This window comes from Penicillium cosmopolitanum (assembly GCF_028827165.1).
Source record: "Penicillium cosmopolitanum strain IBT 29677 chromosome Unknown utg000009l:1.0-9042332.0:1.0-9050551.0, whole genome shotgun sequence".
Taxonomy (NCBI): Eukaryota; Fungi; Ascomycota; class Eurotiomycetes; order Eurotiales; family Aspergillaceae; genus Penicillium; species Penicillium cosmopolitanum.
Window position 1 is genome coordinate 3780276 of NW_026622679.1, and position 17999 is coordinate 3798274.

The following is a 17999-nucleotide window of genomic DNA, read 5'->3' on the forward strand; positions in this document are numbered from 1 at the left end:
TTTTAGGCAATCGACTTCTCCGGCTTTCCAAGGTTGAGTGACCCTTCGACCTTTGAACTTCACTCTTTGTCACCCCAACTCTGCTCTCACAGTGCACAGCGTATACCCTGTCAAGAGTTTTATAACCGACCTTTGTGCCCTTTTTCTACTGCGCACTGACACACTCTTATCGAGATTTCCACATTCCTGGATTCCCTGATGTTCGTCTTGGTTTCGCCACACGCGTCATCCGCAGCGGCAGCTCCAGCTCCAGCTCCAGCGCCAACTCCGATTCGAGGCTGATCTCCCTCTGGAACATGCCGGATGCTGTTCCCCGATCCCAAAGATACCATTGAATCCTTCCCCCGTTCCCACTGAACGGGTAGTCCCTGTTCATCCCAATATTTTTCTGCTGCGCACTGGCTAGTGCTGCAGATGGTGCCCGTGCTTGTGCCGAAATCACCATCACCCTGCCACCCTTTTCTTTAGTGTATAATTTTCGCAGCAATGGACCCCCCACTGACCCCAACGCCTGGCATCGAGGCCCTGCGACAGCCCACTTCACCTTCCTCCTCAACAGCTAGCCCGCGAAAGCGTCCTCAGCGCACCGATTATCCACTTCACACCGACACAAAACCTGGGAACGGTCCAATGGGCGGTCGCCTTCAAGACCGGGGACCTGCTACGACATCGGAGTCCCAGACCCGCTTCGAAGCGGCCCCCGCGCCTGATAACGAGCCTGGCAAGTCCAAGTCTGCCAAACGCAAGAAGAATCGCAATCGCAAGCGTCGCAATCGCCAGGAGTCATTCCTTACTCCCGCCAAAGAAGAATCCCACCGGCCTGCCTCCGGCTCGGGGAGCGGCGGTGTGAGAGGAGATTCAATGGAGCGCGATAGGCCAACTTCCAAGGATAACCCGTCGTTTTTCAAATTGGGCAGGAATCTGAGTAATACTAGTCTCGAGAGTGATGCTCTCCTTGACCATCGGTACGTGGCTTTCGTGGTTGGTTGGGATGGGAATCCCGGAGATCTTTTGGTGTTCTTTCTAACTTCTTGCGTAACCGAACAGGGACCAGCCGATGATGCGACCCCGTCGCGATAGCCGAGTCAGTTCATCCTTTCGCCCTAGCTCGCTGCTTTCAAGCGGATTCCGAGGACCCGATGGTCGTCCGCGCAATACAGCTGGTCCTGGTGGAGGACGCGATCAGCAATATCAGGATGGCGATAGTGATGGAGACGAGGCGAACGACCGAACGCCGTTGATCCGTGGCTCTTCAGGGCATGCCTCTGCAACTACTCGCTATGGAGCAGACTCGAGAGCTAGCCCCTTCTCTTCTCGTCCACGACGACCATCTGTCCAGACCGCGTCCTCGGGAATCTCTCCAGGAAGTCATCCAAGCCCGATATACTCGCCAGACGCAGACCGGGACTATGATGTCAATAACCCGCCGTCCATTCCCGGGTCGCCGAAGTTGGGCCCGGATATGAACTACGACGATGCCCTGATGACCGGTGCTGAATTTGATTTTGCTTTAGCTCGTTCAGCAGAGCTTCGGAGGGGGTCATCGGGTCCATTGAGTGAGAGCTTGATTAACATTGAAGGAGGTCCTCCACCAAATCACTCAGCGCCGTCGTCTCCTCAATCTGGGTTCTTCTCTCCTCAAGATTTGCGCCGGCGCCGTACAGTTGCGCTACCAGTTGAAGAAGATGTTTGCTTCCCCAACGAGAATATATCAGAGCTGGGTGATGAGGGTTCGCGCATCCATCGTGATGAACTTGTTGAACGCCGACGACGCAGGCATCGACGGTGGCCTGATCTCTCTGTGTTGGAAGAATGGAGTCGTGAAGAGAAGGAGGATCGCAGTGGTGATCTCCGTGTTAAGAAGATTAGTGAGCCTATGCTTATTGAAGGCCGTCTTCGTCCTCAGTATAAGCTATGGCGACGCGAGGAAGATGAGGCTCCTTATCGATTCACCTACTTCAACGAGGAATTCCAAAGCACAATCCACGCCCAAACAATATCAGAATTGGTGCAGCCTGGAAGTAGCTTCAAAGAGCTATTCATCCCCGACCCTCCTGAATTGGACGAGTCATCCGATGATTCCGATTTGGACGATCGCTCTGGACACGAGCATGACTACTTCGCCACCGGTGGTGGTCTTCGGGGTCAGCACTCCCAGAACGATCTCAAAGTTCAACATCCAGATCCACGAAGTGGTACAGCCACACCTATACTACAAACTACATCCAAAAATGGCCAGGATTTTGTCCAAGCTTCAGCAACAACCAATGGTTCCCGGGGCCAGTCTCGCCTGTCAGTCATCAGCGAAGGACACCCAGATTCCCACCGAGAGCTTTCGCCTTCTCACTCAAATCCTGCGCCCAAGTCCAAGAAATACGGCCCCGGCCAACATTCTGGCTAGACGTGCTTTCGCCAACCGACGCCGAGATGCGCGTAATCGCGAAAACCTTTGGAATTCACGCGTTGACAGCGGAGGATATCATGATGCAAGAAGCGCGCGAGAAGGTGGAGCTGTTCCGCAGTTACTACTTTGTCAACTACCGGACCTTCGAACAAGATACAAACAGCGAAGACTATCTGGAACCGGTGAACATGTACGTGGTAGTATTCCGGGAAGGAGTGATCTCATTTCATTTTTCGCAAACCCCGCACCCAGCCAACGTGCGACGACGCATTCGCCAACTTATGGACTACCTGATTCTGAGCTCGGACTGGATTTCCTACGCCCTGATCGATGACATTACCGACGTTTTCGGACCTCTCATCCAAGCCATCGAGGACGAAGTCGACGACATTGACGAAATGATTATGCAGATGCACCCGTCCAGTAAAGACGGTTCATCCAGTGGAAGTCTGCAACCCTCCTTTGCACCGGGCGAAATGCTGCGGCGAACAGGCGAGTGCCGAAAGAAGGTCATGGGACTATACCGTCTGCTCAGTAACAAGGCAGATGTCGTCAAGGGGTTCGCCAAGCGCTGTAATGAGCAGTGGGAGGTAGCGCCCAAGTCGGAGATTGGTCTGTACCTTGGCGATATCCAAGATCACATCATGACCATGACAGGGAATTTGACGCACTACGAAACGTAAGTTTGGCATTCATTTCAGGCTTTGCCTTTTTTAAAAAACTTTTTTTTTGTTTTTTTAAAAAAACAAGGTTTTAAGTTGGTCGGTGGCAAGTCGCTAATTCTTCTTCTAGGCTCCTGTCTCGTGCGCATTCCAACTACTTAGCGCAGATCAATATCCTGATGAATGAGCGTCAGGAGCAGACTGCCGATGTCTTGGGAAAACTCACTGTCCTTGGTACCATCGTGCTCCCCATGAATATCATTTGTGGTATGTGGGGAATGAATGTTAAAGTACCCGGTCAGGATATAGAGAGCCTTACTTGGTTTTGGTCGAGTGAGTCTTTCCCTTCCCTGTTCCTGTTTAGGTGCATCGCAGTGAAGATCCTTTTACTGCAACCCGTCAGTGCTCATCCAAACGCTAATGCTATCTAGTCACGGGTGGTTTGATATTTTTCGGCCTTGCTTCGTTCCTGATTGCCAAGCGAGTCTATAAAATTGTTTAGATTGGATACCATGTGGTTTTTGCTTGTGTTGGGGTGACCCCCCGCCTCCCCGCCTTTGGATTAGACTGATACCCTTGCCTTGTTTTGGACCCTGGCTCTTCATATCCATGCTTTTGCTTCCTTTTTCTTGTTTCTATCTTTTTGTACCAAAGTTTCTCCCTCTGGCTTCATATACGGTGTGCCTCGGGCGGTGGTGTTTGGGTTGGATTTTGATTTTGATTTGATTGTGCTTGGACGATATACGGGTCATGGTCATGCATGTTTTGGAAACATGTTCTTTGTTTCTATTTCTATTTCACTTTATTTAGGGTGCATATACCACTACCTCAAGGCTTGTCAATAGATATGTACAATGTTGTGCACTCGATAACTAGTTAATTGGAAGTTGCATATAGCAGCAATAGTTAAGTGTACTAGTACAGTACTTACAGAGGTCCTGCCCCTTGTATCTGATTCTTCCAGAGACCTTCTATCTAAGAGAAAGTAGTTTGCCAACTATGATGTGGTTATTCAATCACTATATCCAGAATTATCTTTTGTGAAACTGGGTTACTTGATGAGGTCATGAGGCTTGTCACTAGAATACCACTGTATTGATGGCTTCCCGCTCCTCTACTATGTGAAATGGCCCTGTTTTATTACCGGCTTGTGTCACCACCATACCCGGTTCCAAGGTTCCCCAGGTTTCTCAACTTCCCCCCCAACGTCTTTCTTCATCTTCATCCTTTCATTCCCTTTCTTCCATTTCACTTTATCCATTCCCACCACCTTTCTTCCCTTCTTTGTTCTCTAATTCCCCTCCCCATTCTCTCTACTTCCGAGTCCTAGGTGGCTTCGTCATCCTATCCCTTCTGAGCCCTCCGCGTGCTCCTGGTCCCCTGCAGTGCGAAGGCCCGCCCATTCCACCCTGACGTGGGCTGCTTTCATTGGTCTCTTCGGTGGCCGACCCTGACCTCTCCACTTCGCTTTCTCACCCGAGGTCTTGGTCTCTGGTCTCTGGTCTCTGGTCACCGACATCTCTGCAGGCGCACTGCATTTCGGCACCCTAGCACCCTAACCGGACGGACGCCACATCTCCTCATTTCATGGGCGAAAAACAAGTCAAGCCCAAACGTTGAGCCGGATCGGCGGTCTCCATCATCCCCCCAATTCCGCCAACCACAGTCCTTCTTTTTTTCGTCGGCTGCGTTCTAGACGTTCTTCGTGTGCCTGTGTCCCCCGGAGACAAAGCATCAGCCTGTGATCACTAGTCCTGTGTGTTGTGCTTGATCGTCCGATCGTCTTTCATTGACCTCTCTCCAAACAAACACTTCACCTCATCCTCTTCCACACACACACACCTTCCCTGCGAGCGCCTGCAGGAAACGCTCCCCCATCGTTCTTGGCCTTTTTTTACATCAACAGCATGTGGACTTCGGCTATTCGCCCTGCTGTACCGTCACTTGTGTAACGACCCGTTTTCTGCGCAACATACCTCACTCGATCGCTGCCATTTCCTCATCCGTCGTTGATTCGCTGCAACAACTTATTTCTTCACCGTCGAGCCCTCCCTGTCCTGCGTCGCACCTTGCTTTTTCGAATCCCTTTCCGTACTTCATTACTGCCCAACTGCCCGGCTCCCTCTCGGGTCTCCTGACTTGTCTGCATCGCGTCAGCGTAATCTGACTCGATAGGAGACCATGACTGCGGAGTCCGAGAGGCCGCCTTACCTCAACGGTGTCTCTGGACACTCCGGAGGGACCAAAAATGCGGAGGTGGCATCGGATCCCGCGCATCGGTCGGCCAACGAGGGCGACATGAAGGAACCGCCGCGCCCAACAGTTAAATCACACGCCCAGGCCATGGCTCAAATGCCTAAGCTCTCACCTAGTCCCTCCAACACCTCTTACTCTCCGTCCGCCCCCAACTCCGCTGTTTCCTCTCGCGAGTCCTCTCCGGTTCGATTCTCCTCTCGCGCCGCCAATTCCTCCTACTCCAACACCACCACCGCAAGCCGAGCGCACTCTCAATCACGGCGAACTAGTCAAGAACGAAGTAGCCCGGCGAGGTCTTCAAACGGTCTGCCGTCAGCCTTACCAATACCTGCGTCCACGTCATCAGGCCAGCGCGCGCAAGCGCTCCCAGGAAACACACCCCTTCTCTCTCCTCCTGCTCCCGAACCACCGGCCAATGTTCTCAGTCCGGAAAAGTCCAATATGCCATCATGGGCGGGGAATCGTCGCGCGGAGCAGGAGTCTACTCCACCAAATACCTCCCACAAGAGAGCTTCCTTGCCGCCATCAGAAGAACAGGGAACGGTGGACCGAAGCTCTCCCCGCGCGGTCACGAGGGGCGTCAGTGGACAAGGCCCATCCTTGGAAACAGTCCAGGAGATGGCCAGTAATCCGTCTACTCCATCGAGTGACACGACCACTAAGCCGGTCACCCCGGACGACTCTCGGTTACACACGATCGATGAGGATCCGACACCTCGAGCCGCAAAACAAACTACAGAAAGTGGGAGTGATAGCGGTGGCAATCGCAGCTCAGATCCTAAGGAAGAAAGTCGGCCAAATGCTGCTGGAACCTCAAAACCCGCTCCAACCATCATGCCGAAACGCTCCACCACTTCACTTAGCGCTGGAGCCCGTGGAAAACCGGCTGATGGGTCAGTTCGCAATATGATTGTTGAGACCGAGACTGTCAGTTCCATACCACAAGTGTCTTTGGGGGTTGGCGCTGGCGAGCGTGGCAGCGCTAGTCGTGCGGAACCTGGCACTTTGCGCATGAAGCCATCAACAGAGACAATTCGGCCTCGCAAAGAGAAGAAAAAGAATCGACGACCGAATCATTTGACCACCGGCCCTGCCTCTAGCAAAGCTGATATCTTCGAGGCGAAGGTAGCCAGCGCGGTGGATGAAGCTGACGTTTCTGACTCTGATGAAACCTTTGTTTATGAATCAAATCCGCCAGATCCATTCCCCGCTCGACAATCGCGTTACCACTCTCGGACACCTAGTGCCACCTCCATGGCAAGCCAAGTGGACCAGCTGGCTGGTCGTGCACGAGGCCTGCGGGATGGTGCTCATAGCGTCACCGGCAAACGGAGCATGAAATTCACCAACAATCCGAACCCATTCAACCCCAGCTTGGATGGTGAGATGGCCGAGCAGGATGGGAGCCGGAATCCCTCTCGAGTCGATGGCAGTGGAGCTGTCACCCCGCGCCACAACATTGGACGTCATGCACGCAATGGTGTATTACCATCACTTTTTGATAACGAACCTACGCTCTCGCCGCAACAGTCCCAACTCAAATCACCGCGACACTTCATTGGAAGCGGATATCGGCACTCGCGAAATAGTAATGCTCGGTCTTCGCCCAACTATAAAACGATGGGTAGTTCCAAAAAGTCAAACGAAATGTTTGACTTCGATGCTGAAGGCGCTGATGATGAGCGTACACCTCTGGTTGGCAGTGCTCGAGTTTCTCGAAGCCGCGGTCATGGCGCCAATCGCAGGCCAAATAGCGCGAGCTTGCGACAGATGGAATATATGCGACGGCAGCGTGGGTGTCTGACACGATATGGCTCATGTGCTATAATAATCTTCCTCTTGATGATTATCGCTGGTGGTGCCACCACATTTGTGCTTTCCGCTACAAAGACTCTTCAAGATGTCAAAGTCCTCGCGATCCAAAACGTGCTCGCATCAGAGCAGGAAATCATGCTGGATCTTAACGTTCAAGCGATGAATCCTAATATATTCCCGGTGACAATCGACGACACGGATGTCAACATCTTTGCCAGGAGTCGATATGTTGGTACCGACAAATTTTGGCGCGATCATGACTCCGATGAACTTGATCACTTCCCACGGGTGAAGCAAAGTCAGCGTCGCTGGCACCTGTCGCAGATTGTCCGATGTCTAGGAAATATGGATTGTGTTCGCGAAGCAGAGTCCCGTCAGAAGTCGAAGCCTCACGCAGAAGATGGCATTGATCATGGTACGGACCCTATCTCCGATCCCGAGGGAGACCAGCAAACCATGCTACTTGGCCGGGTTTTCCGCTTCGACTCGCCTCTTTCCTTTGACGCATCTCCATGGGAACATCTATCATCCACATCAAAGGGACAGATCCGCCTCCCACGCCCTGGCAACAAGACAGAAGAAGGCGGCACGGAGCGTTGGGAACGAGTACTCCAGCATCCATTTGAACTCATCGTGCGTGGAGTAGTCAAATATCAGCTCCCGCTAAGCTCTCGTTACTACTCTGCGCCCATCAGTTCCCGCGTCAAAGTGGTCCCAGATGAAGATGGCGGCGATGGAAATGGTGATGATGATGATGATCCAGACACCACGCCCCCAAGCAATGAGACCGCTCATGTCTCCTTCATCAAGAGAGTCCCATCTACCTCAGTCCGCCTTTTGGACACAGATGCCCACCCCGAGCCACGATCGGGATTTTTGTCACGACAGTTTACGGCATAATCTTTTTTCTTTCCTTTTTCTTCTTTCCCTTTCTTTTCCTTTCCTTTTTGTTTCGTCTACGATACTTTAGCGATAGAATTATGTCCACTACTTACGACAGCCACCATTTTTGAACCACCATTTTTTTCACTCCTCTGCTCCCCTCCTCTATCATCCCCTTTTCTTCTTCTATTACTCTTTGATCTCCATGTAATGAGACGAGACGAGACGCAACGCAACGCGATACGAGGAGCCAAAAAAAAACCCCCGCCTTTGTTAGAAAGGCATCGCCGAACGCATGCTTGGCGGAGCTGGGCTGGGCTGAGCTGAGCTATCTTACCCCCCTTCCTCCCACTTCCCCTTACTTTCTCCCCGCTGTATACCCATTCGCAATGACTTTATTGCCTTGATTTGATTTCATCGTTCCACTACTGCTTAGATATGCGTCAAGACTAGCGGTGCAGGAAATACTACGGAGTACCAACGCCCCTTTTTCTACGTCCCCTTTTCGGCTTGTTTTTGTGTCTCCTTTATCATATCCTGTACAGAAATGAGTTGATTACTATTGATTCATTAATTGATTGATTGCCGGGTTGGGTTCTGGTGGAATTGAATGGAGTTTGTTCTATTCTATTTCATTGAACTACCTGGTTTGGAATGTCACCATTCTGTTCTGGCACGTCTGCCAAAAAACACACTTTTCCCATTTGTTAGGTACTACTAATACCTTGTATTTATATTACTAGTATATTATACTCAATGGTCGACTGTCTTACCTCATTCATGGATATTTAGATTTTGGAGTCTTGTTGTGGCTTTTCGGTTTAAGTTGATGGGAGATGGCAGCATTTATTCCAGTTTCATGTTGAAGAGAACCGGGATTGCTACTGAGTACTAGGTAGTAGTAGTAGTAAATAGCACACTTCCTAGTTGAATACATTTTATTCTGTGACTAGTACTGTGACTTGAATGGGTTTAAAAAGTTGTTGGTAATAATCCCGGGGCCTATTTCTCAACAATTGCTTTTGAGCTCTTCTCTTGCCCTTCAACTTCCTCCTATTTCGCTCTTCTGTCATTCATGAGCTTTCTTAGACGTTCCCTCCGTCTGGTATTCTCTTTCCTCTGACAGGATCCCAATCACCTCATTTCATTGGAGGTACCTGTGGTCTCCGTTCCAAAATTATTTTTAGAGTGCATTCACTGTTCGGACAAAGAACCTTAGAAAGGAACTATATCAATTATAATCGCAAGGTCCAGGAATCACAATTGATCCATCTTGCTACACTCCTTCCATCTTGCTGCACTCCTTCTCCTTTTGCTCCTCCGTTTCTGCCTTTCTTCGGGTTCTCGACCCGAAGCGACGCCCACAATGGCTCGATATTTCTCCTTCTCTCGTCAATCTGGTTCTCATACCACTTCTGCCGCAGTTCTTCCCCGGACGGAGTTTTGCTTGGTCCTCTGTTTCCACATCCATTTTGGCTTGCACTTGCTGCTTGTTTTTCCTTTCGGTCTTCCTCCGTTTCGTTGTCTCGTTTTTTCTTCTACCTTTGCCTCTTTCCCGGCGCGGCCTTGCGTGCTCCTCTTGGGCCTTGGCAAAAGTTTTCAACGTCAGTATCGAAGACATCGCATTGAGCTTGGTATTCTCCTCTTTGAGCTTGGTGCTCTCATTCTCGCTCAAGCTCATCGATCACCTCATCTTTAGACTGTCCATGATCATGTCCCCCATGTCGATATTGCCGGCACTCAATGCGTTCGGCTTGGCTCTTTTCAGAACCTCATGGGCATAACGGAGGGCCTCATGATCGGTAGATCGGCTTCGCTGTTGGATCGCAACAGCTTCCGATTGTCTCTGCTTTCCGTGGTGTAGGTATCTAAGCTGGAATTGTCGTCAACCTTGAATGCTCGGCACTTGATTCGGTTTCAAGTCGCTGGGCAATTTCTTCACTCTAAGTTTTCTTTGGCGAGTTTTCAAAATCTTCATCCCATCTCACTATTATTGAGAATCTCGTGGATATTTTTCTGGATCTTCGAATTGATCTCAAACAGGACGGCTCACGGAGGACGATTCCAAAATCCCTGCCGTTTAGGATGTGGCGATTAGGTATATTTATATTGCAAAGTCACACAAAGTAATCAGCAAAGAACGTTCAGGTCCATAGCGAGAGCCTTGGAGGACTGGGACAGTTCAATGTCGATTTGTGCCGGAAGGATCGTCAACTCCATCGTGATCGGCGTCGATGTGAACCTTTGCAAGCCCCTTTTAATGGAACCTCTTGGTACGTTTTCTTCCAAAATGACATGCAAAGGTTCACGTCGACGCTGATCACGATGGTTAATTAACAATGTCTGCCACGTGCGTAAGACTGCGGTTGCCAGGAAGCCGCGAAGTCGCGCACTGGGCAGAAGACACTTACACATGGTGTTAGGGTTGGGTGGAGATGCAGAGAGAGTATCGCGAGATCATGATTGAGAAGGCGACAGGACAGTTGAGGTGTGCGTGGGATAAGGTCAGGTTAAGAAAGCATTCAAGATTGGGTGGACGGTGAATCTAGTCCCGTGATCGCGCAATTTTAACAGCAGTTTCTCTCCAGGGCTGCACCCAAGATCCAGGACTGCTTAGAAGAACCCGAAGCTTGTCATAAAGGTGGTATCAGCCAACCCCTGGATATTGAAGGGAAGTGGCGAGAGAGATGGAAAGAGTGAGAACACTACTAGCCTCAAGTGGGGATCCTCTCGCTATATCTAGTAACTCGCTCAACAAAGGACAAACGGTCTTGCAAACGACTAAGGCACGCTAACAAAAGAAGCGCTCTAAAAGGTGATCGTATAGACGGCGCTATAAAGGTCGAGATTTAATTGGGCTGCGCATGAGATACAATAACCAAAGCAAGTGGTAGACTGATATGACCTAGAGCCCCGACAAATCGGAGAATCACTAAAACAAGAGTAAACATTTAGAATGAAGATAGTTCATTCTCAATTATCGACGTCATCCGATCTGGTAGCTAAAAATCCCACCCGGTATGCAAGGCCTCCTACTGCACATGAAACTCAAAACCTCCGATACCACAAAAAGTAAAAAGCTACGTTGGGGATTGGTGATGCCAAGAATCTTCACTCCCAAGGTTGGCAGGGGACTTGACGGCGCTGAATATACTTGGTAGTTAGACTAATTTGCTGATCAGGCGTACCATTCTTCACATCTGAGGATGTTGGCCTTTCCAAACATATAATAGGCAGTCTTTTCGTTTCTGGGCAAACATATCGTGATGACTTTGGGTCTGATGCCATATATTTTGAAATTTGAAGGAGAGCTCACCAAAAAAGGGTACTTGGAAGGAGGACTCTACGTATAATAGGAATCTACTTCACCACTCTTTATTGTAGAATAAGTGCATTATAATATTACGTTGAGTGGCCATAGTCTGTAGATCTTAGATCGAAAGGAGCCCGGGCCAGTTAATATACGGCGTTCTTCTAGGGGCGGAAATTGCCTTGGCGGAGCTGCCGAGCCAGTATAAAGTTCTCCGCCGTGAGCTCCGCCACTCTTTGGGGGCAATTTATGGGAGTGAGGACTTGGCAGCTGATTGAAATGGTGTAGTAGTATGAGGTATATCCAGAAAGCGTCACCGTCATCATCCGCCCCCAAGGGGCTCTAGCACATTCAAGTTCGTCTACCAGTGCCAGAATACTTTCTTGTGGACTGAACGACATTGCTCGTTCAGATTTTGGAAAGCCCCCAAGAGGTCGAAGTTAATTTTGGATTAATCTAGAGGTATATAAGGATGCTTTTACCCCAATGGAACTTCAGAATAAACAGCCTGAGCATAACGAAGCAAACTTGAAGCAATAGAAAGTCAAGGCAATATTGTTTTCAGAAGACTTACTTGATCTATTTCCCCAATCTTCCATCAGAAACTTGAAAATATCACCAACAATGGCATTCAGGCTTCCACTCCTTGGGTTGATTGCTCTCTCTCTTTTCGGCATCCTGAGCCAAGGACTACCTAGTGTTTCTCTTCAACCTCGCGGGAAAGCCCAAATTGTTATCGACCTTTTGAAGATTTTCGGACTTGTCACCGAAGAGACAGATGCATGGGTAAGCTCTAATCCTGTATCTGACAACACTATGAATCTAATTACATTGGAACTAACACCTGTATGTATAGGACTATGATGAGAATCCAGACATGTGCTTGGTATATATGACAACCGAAGATGGTGGCAACTGCGAAGTGACAGTCGAATGCAAGGACACAGAAAAGCATGTCATCGAGAATCCCGAATGGAGCCTGTGCTATGTTGGAGGTCGCAACTGCTTTCAGGACGACAACATTGGCGAATTCTGCGTCATTTTTACCAAGAAGGATGGAAGAGAAGGCGAGGGGCTGACCGAGCCAACCTTGGAAGTCCCTTCAGTTGAGGGAGTAATTCCGGTTAGCGAGCTTGCCGAGGATTGGTATTATTCTGAAGACCAGAATTGCCCCAGCTCCGGCGGTCAGGCATGCGCCGAGGGTCCATTTGTCTGTTATTTAGGGGATAGTGGTGGCCGAAAGAAGCGTTGGGGTTGTGGTGTCCCGAAAAAGGATGCTGATTTTCCGGAGGGGATCAAGTATGAGGATCTTCTCGACCAAATCGATTAGTTATTGATCGATAGTCGATTGATTAAGTGGCATTAAGATGGTAGTGTGACTCGGGCTTATAGGAGAAATGCTATCGATACAATTATTGTCCGGTGCAAGAATCTGAAACGATGTAAATAAACCTTTTAATTGTTCTCAGTAGAGAAGCACTCCGAACAGTGTAAGGTGTTTTTTCAAAGCTAATAAGTCATCCAGGAAGTAAAGTCCACCGAGTTCAATGCACTTTTCTCTTTCTTTCTTTTTCTTCAAGTTGTTTTTTCCCCTCCATCCTAACTGGGGGTAGAAACGGATACTCATAGGATGTTATCCCCGTGGCAAGTCTAGGAAAGGTCAACAACGTTGTCAGAGCGAGCGCCATACTGTTCTGGTTCTAATATTTTGAAAATACGTCCAGCCACAGGCTCCATGGGCGGCTTTTCTGATACGTAGTTTGTGAAGATTTCAGATACGATGAATCCCAAGATATAAGAATACCAGGGAAAGTGTAGTAGCGGACAAAGAAAGTAATAAAATTAGGGGGAAATAAGAAGGTGATGAAGCAAGAACTAGGTACATGTGGGTGACAAGATTGGCGCCATGCACTCAAGGCAATAAAAGCAACAATCTGGTTTGTGACACACTCTTCAAGTGGTATATCTCCGATGTTTATCCATGATACATAGAGCTCTGCTAATTTGGGGCTCAACCTCGATTTCATGCAGCATTCCAGTCGGCCTCTGGGATGGTGCATGAAATTGAGGCTGAAAGCCAGGCGGCCACTATGGCAACAGAGCTTCTCTTGCCCCGTTCCTAGATTGTATTCTTGGTCGCAGACACCACATGGACGATGCGTTGTCCGCTATGGGCTCATGAAGCAGTCAATTTGAGCATCCAGGAGCCAGCATCGAGATGTAGGACTGAGGCGAGGCTCGGTAAACCATTATTGAGTGAGTTTTGTGGAGGTAGCCCAGGTCGAGTTTAGCAATTTCGATTGCTCATCGCTGCCGGTCCTTGTTTGTTGTTTTCCCGGATTCCTTAATTTTCAGTCAGGTTGGCCTTTCAGGAAGCCTTGTGCGTTTTACCTGATAATCGCTCGTAGCCCGATTCTGTTGTTGTTGGTGGCGTTGCCGTTGCCGGTGCTCCTGGCGTTAGGGCTCGTACTGTTGAGCAAGGCTACCATCCATCGGATCCCCCCCGTGAAGGATGGGTTACATGCTTCCACTCGAAAGTCTCCTTGACTAAATACCAAGCAAATCCCCCCCGAAGCAAAAGGGAAATCGTCTTGATTGGAGAGAATTGCTTGGTATCCAGCCAAGGAGAAATCCGAGTGCGATGACACCCTTTCCTCACGGGGTGATCTGATGGACGGCAGCATCGACTCTTCAGTGCCCTCTGGGATGTTCAGGATGAGATCTTGAGGATTCATACCCCGCCAATTCTGGCCAAGGAGATAATGGGTTATCCATGGCAGAATTTGTATTTGCGTCGGCGATCATTTCGACAAGCTCGAACAGGTCGACAGCAAATGCAGGATCAAAGTCTTCTCGCCCGCAGGTTTCAATGTTGATCTCAGAGGCAGAGGGATATCACGCAGTCAAGCAACCCAATCCAAACCCAGTGGGTGGAACTTTTCGAGAGGCTGGTGCTCCGGCATGTAGTTGGGAGTCGTGGATCGCGAGGCTCAACAGGAGCCAGGGTACGGGGTGAAAGGGAGTCGGCATGATGGGATGGCTGTGAAGATTATGCAGTTTCCAACCGGGCTTAGCACTTCCGTGATGCCGATGACCCCAAAGGCGCAGACGAGCCGATCTTTGGATGGGTAATTCAAGCTGTGGCGCCAAGGCGGACGCCGGGATGTTTCGCTCTCGTTCTGCTTTGAGGTAACTGTGCTCAGACTTGGCCATCCGCTTGCACTCTAGCCGGTGGGAGGAGGTCGGCTGCTGAAGAGTCTTCGGTAAGGAGAGCAGATGGTCGGACAAGAATGAGATGAACGCCTCGCCATGGGTCGGATTCCCATCTGTATCGTGATCAAAATGTGATTGAACGCACCCAATCAGCACACGGGCGTCGTAAATGTAGTTTTGAGTCAGGGCACTGATCTGTAAAAGGATTAGAAAAGAGCGAAATAATGACTGAAGACCCGACATACCAAGACTTAGGATGCACTGCTGGCACTTGGTTAATTTCCCCGACCTAATACAGGGTACTGCGGACCATCGTCGACCTCGTTTTCCAGGTTCTAGATCCAGGGACAAAGGAATGAGAATCTCGCCACGCATCCCGAATAGTGTAGCCCAAGAAGCTTTTTGTAGTGTTTGGTGTGCCCGCATGCCAATTTGGCCTTAGAGGTGCGGGTGCAGTTACTGTGCTGGTTAGTGAAGTCTGTACGCCTGTCGCTGATGTTTTTGTAGTTTCCCACATGAAAGGAGCGGACAGATCCACGGACTAAAACTTGCCTCTAGCTTGAAGAAGACAGGAGGGTAAATTCCACGCCAGATGTGGCGGGAGAAGAGATGGTGATGAAGAAGATAGGAAGGGTAAATTCCCTGCAAAGCCAGCCCAGACCCGCAGGATGAAGCGGGAGAAGATGTGGACGATGTCCACATCTTTGAAGAAGGTAGGAGGGTAAATTCCCTGCAAGGCCAGCCTAGACCGGCAAGATAGCGAGAGAAGATGTGGACGATGTCCACATCTTTGAAGAAGGTAGGAGGGTACTTCCAGGCACATATCATCTGGAAGGAGGAAGAGGCGGGGGTGAAGACTGATGGTTGAAGAAGAAGAAGTGAGAGTGGAAGCGGAAGGAGAAGGAGTCACAGCGGTTACAATGGGACACGTGAATACTGCCTGGACTGGACGGACATCTACTAGTATGACGTGCAAGGGCATTCAAATGTATCAAACATGTGATTCAATGGTGCAGAAACGGGGTTTTTGGATTAATATGTACCACAAAGATAAGAAGGTTTCTCTGCAAACATTTCTGTCTGATCACTGAAACATACAGGCCATGTTATGCTAGATTTCCTTCGTGATTATTGCACCCCAAACCCGACAGCTGATGGGCTCTAGAACAGATTTGGGTCTTGTGTATTTCCATTTTGTGGTAGGTCACACTCACTGCCCAGAACCTGAAGTCTCTTAAATCTACGTAGATGGAGACCTAAGCTGGCATGAGGAATACGGATCGTCGTGTTCAAATTACCGTCTCGCCAACAGAAATAGAAGCAGTGAAAAATGGAATTAAGGAATTTGGAGCATGACGTGGTTGGTGCCCTTGGAAAGAACGTACCCGGAGATACCAGTACTTCCGCAAATCGAAATCTGACTCGAGCAATTTGATATCAATAACGGCGAATGCTGCATTTATGTATGCTTAGGCGACGACCGCCAAGGGGATCCTCAATAATTCAGACCCAAAAATAGTGTGAAACAAAAATCAGAAATAATAATCATTCTACTTATCTGTCATTCCATGTTGAACCATTTCCTAACTCAGTCATATCTCCGAGTCCGAATAAGCATTTCCGGGGTCCGAAACTCCATCTACAGCCGTCACATGCGGGGTTGAACAATAAGTCGTAATATTTATTACTTAGTTGGCCATTGGATTGATCGTAGTATAAACCTGTGGGACCCTCTTACTATCTTTTTTAAAAAAAATTATTTCATTCAGCTTATCTCGTTCCAAATTTTCGAGATCGTTTAAGAGTCAAGATGGCAACTACAGCCTTGCAACATTCACCGATGGTCATTGCAGACCAAGAACTGAACAATTTGAAGGCCAGTAATGGCGATGTTCTCCCAAAAATAGGCCTTATGAAGTCTTCAAGTCCGGACCTTCCCATTGAAGAGCTTCGCAGGCGCTACGAGGAAGACGGTTATCTCTGGGTATGACAAAGAACTCTGATGCCCCAAATAGGCGAGAGGAATTCATCTGCTTACCTTTTCGTTCTCACAGATAAAAGACATCCTCGATAAAGAAAAGGTTCTGGACATGCGAGAGCAATACTTCAGGTTCATGACCGAAAATGGCGATTCGGGGATCCTCAAACAAGGAACGAACCCTCGCGACGGGATCTTCTCCGGCGAGGATTGGAGGCAATTCCTGCTACCTGGCGCAATTCGCGTTGCCAATGGGCTCAAAGACGAGGGTGTATTTGTCGAAAAGACCCTCAAAGCACATGTTGCCCACTTTTATTCCGAGTTCAAGTCTGATATAGCAGAACCACTGGAAAACTTTGTTGGAAAACTCGCTCAATTCCAAGATCCAATGCTACTGAAACGAACCTTGCTCCGGTGCAATGTCCCCAGCGGCGAAACTACACCGGTTCATTATGACCAGATCTATCTACGAGCAGGACCACCTACCTCAGTTACGGCATGGATTCCACTTGGGGACTGCGCTTTGACGGGTGGGGGGTTGATGTATCTTGAGAATTCGGTTGAGATCGGGAAGAAATTCGAAGCAGATTTTTCTGAGAAGAGTAAGGATCTCACTGAAGAAGAACGTCTATCTGCTTTTAACAAGAATATGATGGCTGGTGGCTTTTTGGATCGGAATGCGGCTGTATTTGGCAAGTTTTGGGGCCGTCGGTGGCTTGTTGCGCCGTATGAGGCTGGGGATGTGGTATTTCATAATCCATTTATGATTCATGCAAGGTGGGAACTTTCCCCTTTTTTAAAGTGTGGTTTTTTACCCTAACACGATTTTTGAAGTGCCCGGAACGAGAGCCCGGAACAAGCTATTAGACTCGCGACGGATTTGAGATTTGTTGATAAGGCTGGGCCCTTTGATGAGAGATGGCTTTTCGAGGCCTACCAGGAGGCTGATCCGAATGTTGCTAGTCGGCAGCCTCTAGGCTCTAAGAAGAAGACTCATATGTGAAATGTTCATTTTTTGCTTGTACTGTTTGGCACATTTGATTTGATACTATTCTGAATAGCTCGGAAATCCCGTAGAATTGTCCCTTGGGGGCCGCATGGGCATAGTAAAGCCGGGCCTTCTATCCTCAACGAAGACTCAGTGGGACTTTTGTTTAACAGGCGGAAATTCATAATGTAATCGCCTGGGGAGATTGGAGGTCATCATCATTTACGTTGATATGTTCTCGGCTGACTGAACAGACCCTACGCACGCAGAAGTATACAAAAAAGGTATTGAAAACTATCAAATGGAAATACAGTCATGAATCATCATCATATCGCGCGGGCATAAGTCATCAAGTGAGAATCAAAAACATGAGAACAATAGCAGGAAGTTCATAGACATAGACGGGCATAAGCAAGTACAGTGGTTGTTTGCGAGAAAAGAGGACGGGGCGAAAGGATGGAGAAAAGCCAGCACATCACGCGCAAGAGCAA

At 49.1% G+C, this 17999-nt stretch overlaps 7 protein-coding genes across 7 annotated transcripts; 5 read left to right on the forward strand and 2 right to left on the reverse strand.

Moving 5' to 3' along the window:
• Positions 1-486: 486 nt before the first annotated feature.
• On the forward strand, positions 487-2401 carry N7509_009516 (Mg2+ transporter protein CorA-like/Zinc transport protein ZntB; the record flags this gene model as incomplete). Its single annotated transcript, XM_056634153.1, has 2 exons — positions 487-965; positions 1048-2401. 2 exons carry the CDS (start codon positions 487-489, stop codon positions 2399-2401), a joined length of 1833 nt encoding a protein of 610 aa, XP_056484773.1.
• A 26-nt stretch (positions 2402-2427) lies between these two features.
• N7509_009517 (magnesium transporter CorA family protein) lies at positions 2428-3568 on the forward strand (the record flags this gene model as incomplete). Its single annotated transcript, XM_056634154.1, has 3 exons — positions 2428-3083; positions 3197-3399; positions 3498-3568. The coding sequence occupies 3 exons, from the start codon at positions 2428-2430 to the stop codon at positions 3566-3568; spliced, it is 930 nt and encodes a 309-aa protein (XP_056484774.1).
• A 1679-nt stretch (positions 3569-5247) lies between these two features.
• N7509_009518 (putative phospholipid metabolism enzyme regulator) lies at positions 5248-8037 on the forward strand (the record flags this gene model as incomplete). Its single annotated transcript, XM_056634155.1, has 1 exon — positions 5248-8037. The coding sequence occupies one exon, from the start codon at positions 5248-5250 to the stop codon at positions 8035-8037; it is 2790 nt and encodes a 929-aa protein (XP_056484775.1).
• A 2112-nt stretch (positions 8038-10149) lies between these two features.
• Positions 10150-10434, reverse strand: N7509_009519 (uncharacterized protein; the record flags this gene model as incomplete). Its single annotated transcript, XM_056634156.1, has 1 exon — positions 10150-10434. One exon carries the CDS (start codon positions 10432-10434, stop codon positions 10150-10152), a length of 285 nt encoding a protein of 94 aa, XP_056484776.1.
• A 1519-nt stretch (positions 10435-11953) lies between these two features.
• N7509_009520 (uncharacterized protein) lies at positions 11954-12659 on the forward strand (the record flags this gene model as incomplete). Its single annotated transcript, XM_056634157.1, has 2 exons — positions 11954-12115; positions 12186-12659. The coding sequence occupies 2 exons, from the start codon at positions 11954-11956 to the stop codon at positions 12657-12659; spliced, it is 636 nt and encodes a 211-aa protein (XP_056484777.1).
• A 1565-nt stretch (positions 12660-14224) lies between these two features.
• On the reverse strand, positions 14225-14917 carry N7509_009521 (uncharacterized protein; the record flags this gene model as incomplete). Its single annotated transcript, XM_056634158.1, has 2 exons — positions 14225-14737; positions 14846-14917. 2 exons carry the CDS (start codon positions 14915-14917, stop codon positions 14225-14227), a joined length of 585 nt encoding a protein of 194 aa, XP_056484778.1.
• A 1435-nt stretch (positions 14918-16352) lies between these two features.
• N7509_009522 (phytanoyl-CoA dioxygenase family protein) lies at positions 16353-17523 on the forward strand (the record flags this gene model as incomplete). Its single annotated transcript, XM_056634159.1, has 3 exons — positions 16353-16526; positions 16597-17297; positions 17355-17523. The coding sequence occupies 3 exons, from the start codon at positions 16353-16355 to the stop codon at positions 17521-17523; spliced, it is 1044 nt and encodes a 347-aa protein (XP_056484779.1).
• Positions 17524-17999: the final 476 nt, after the last annotated feature.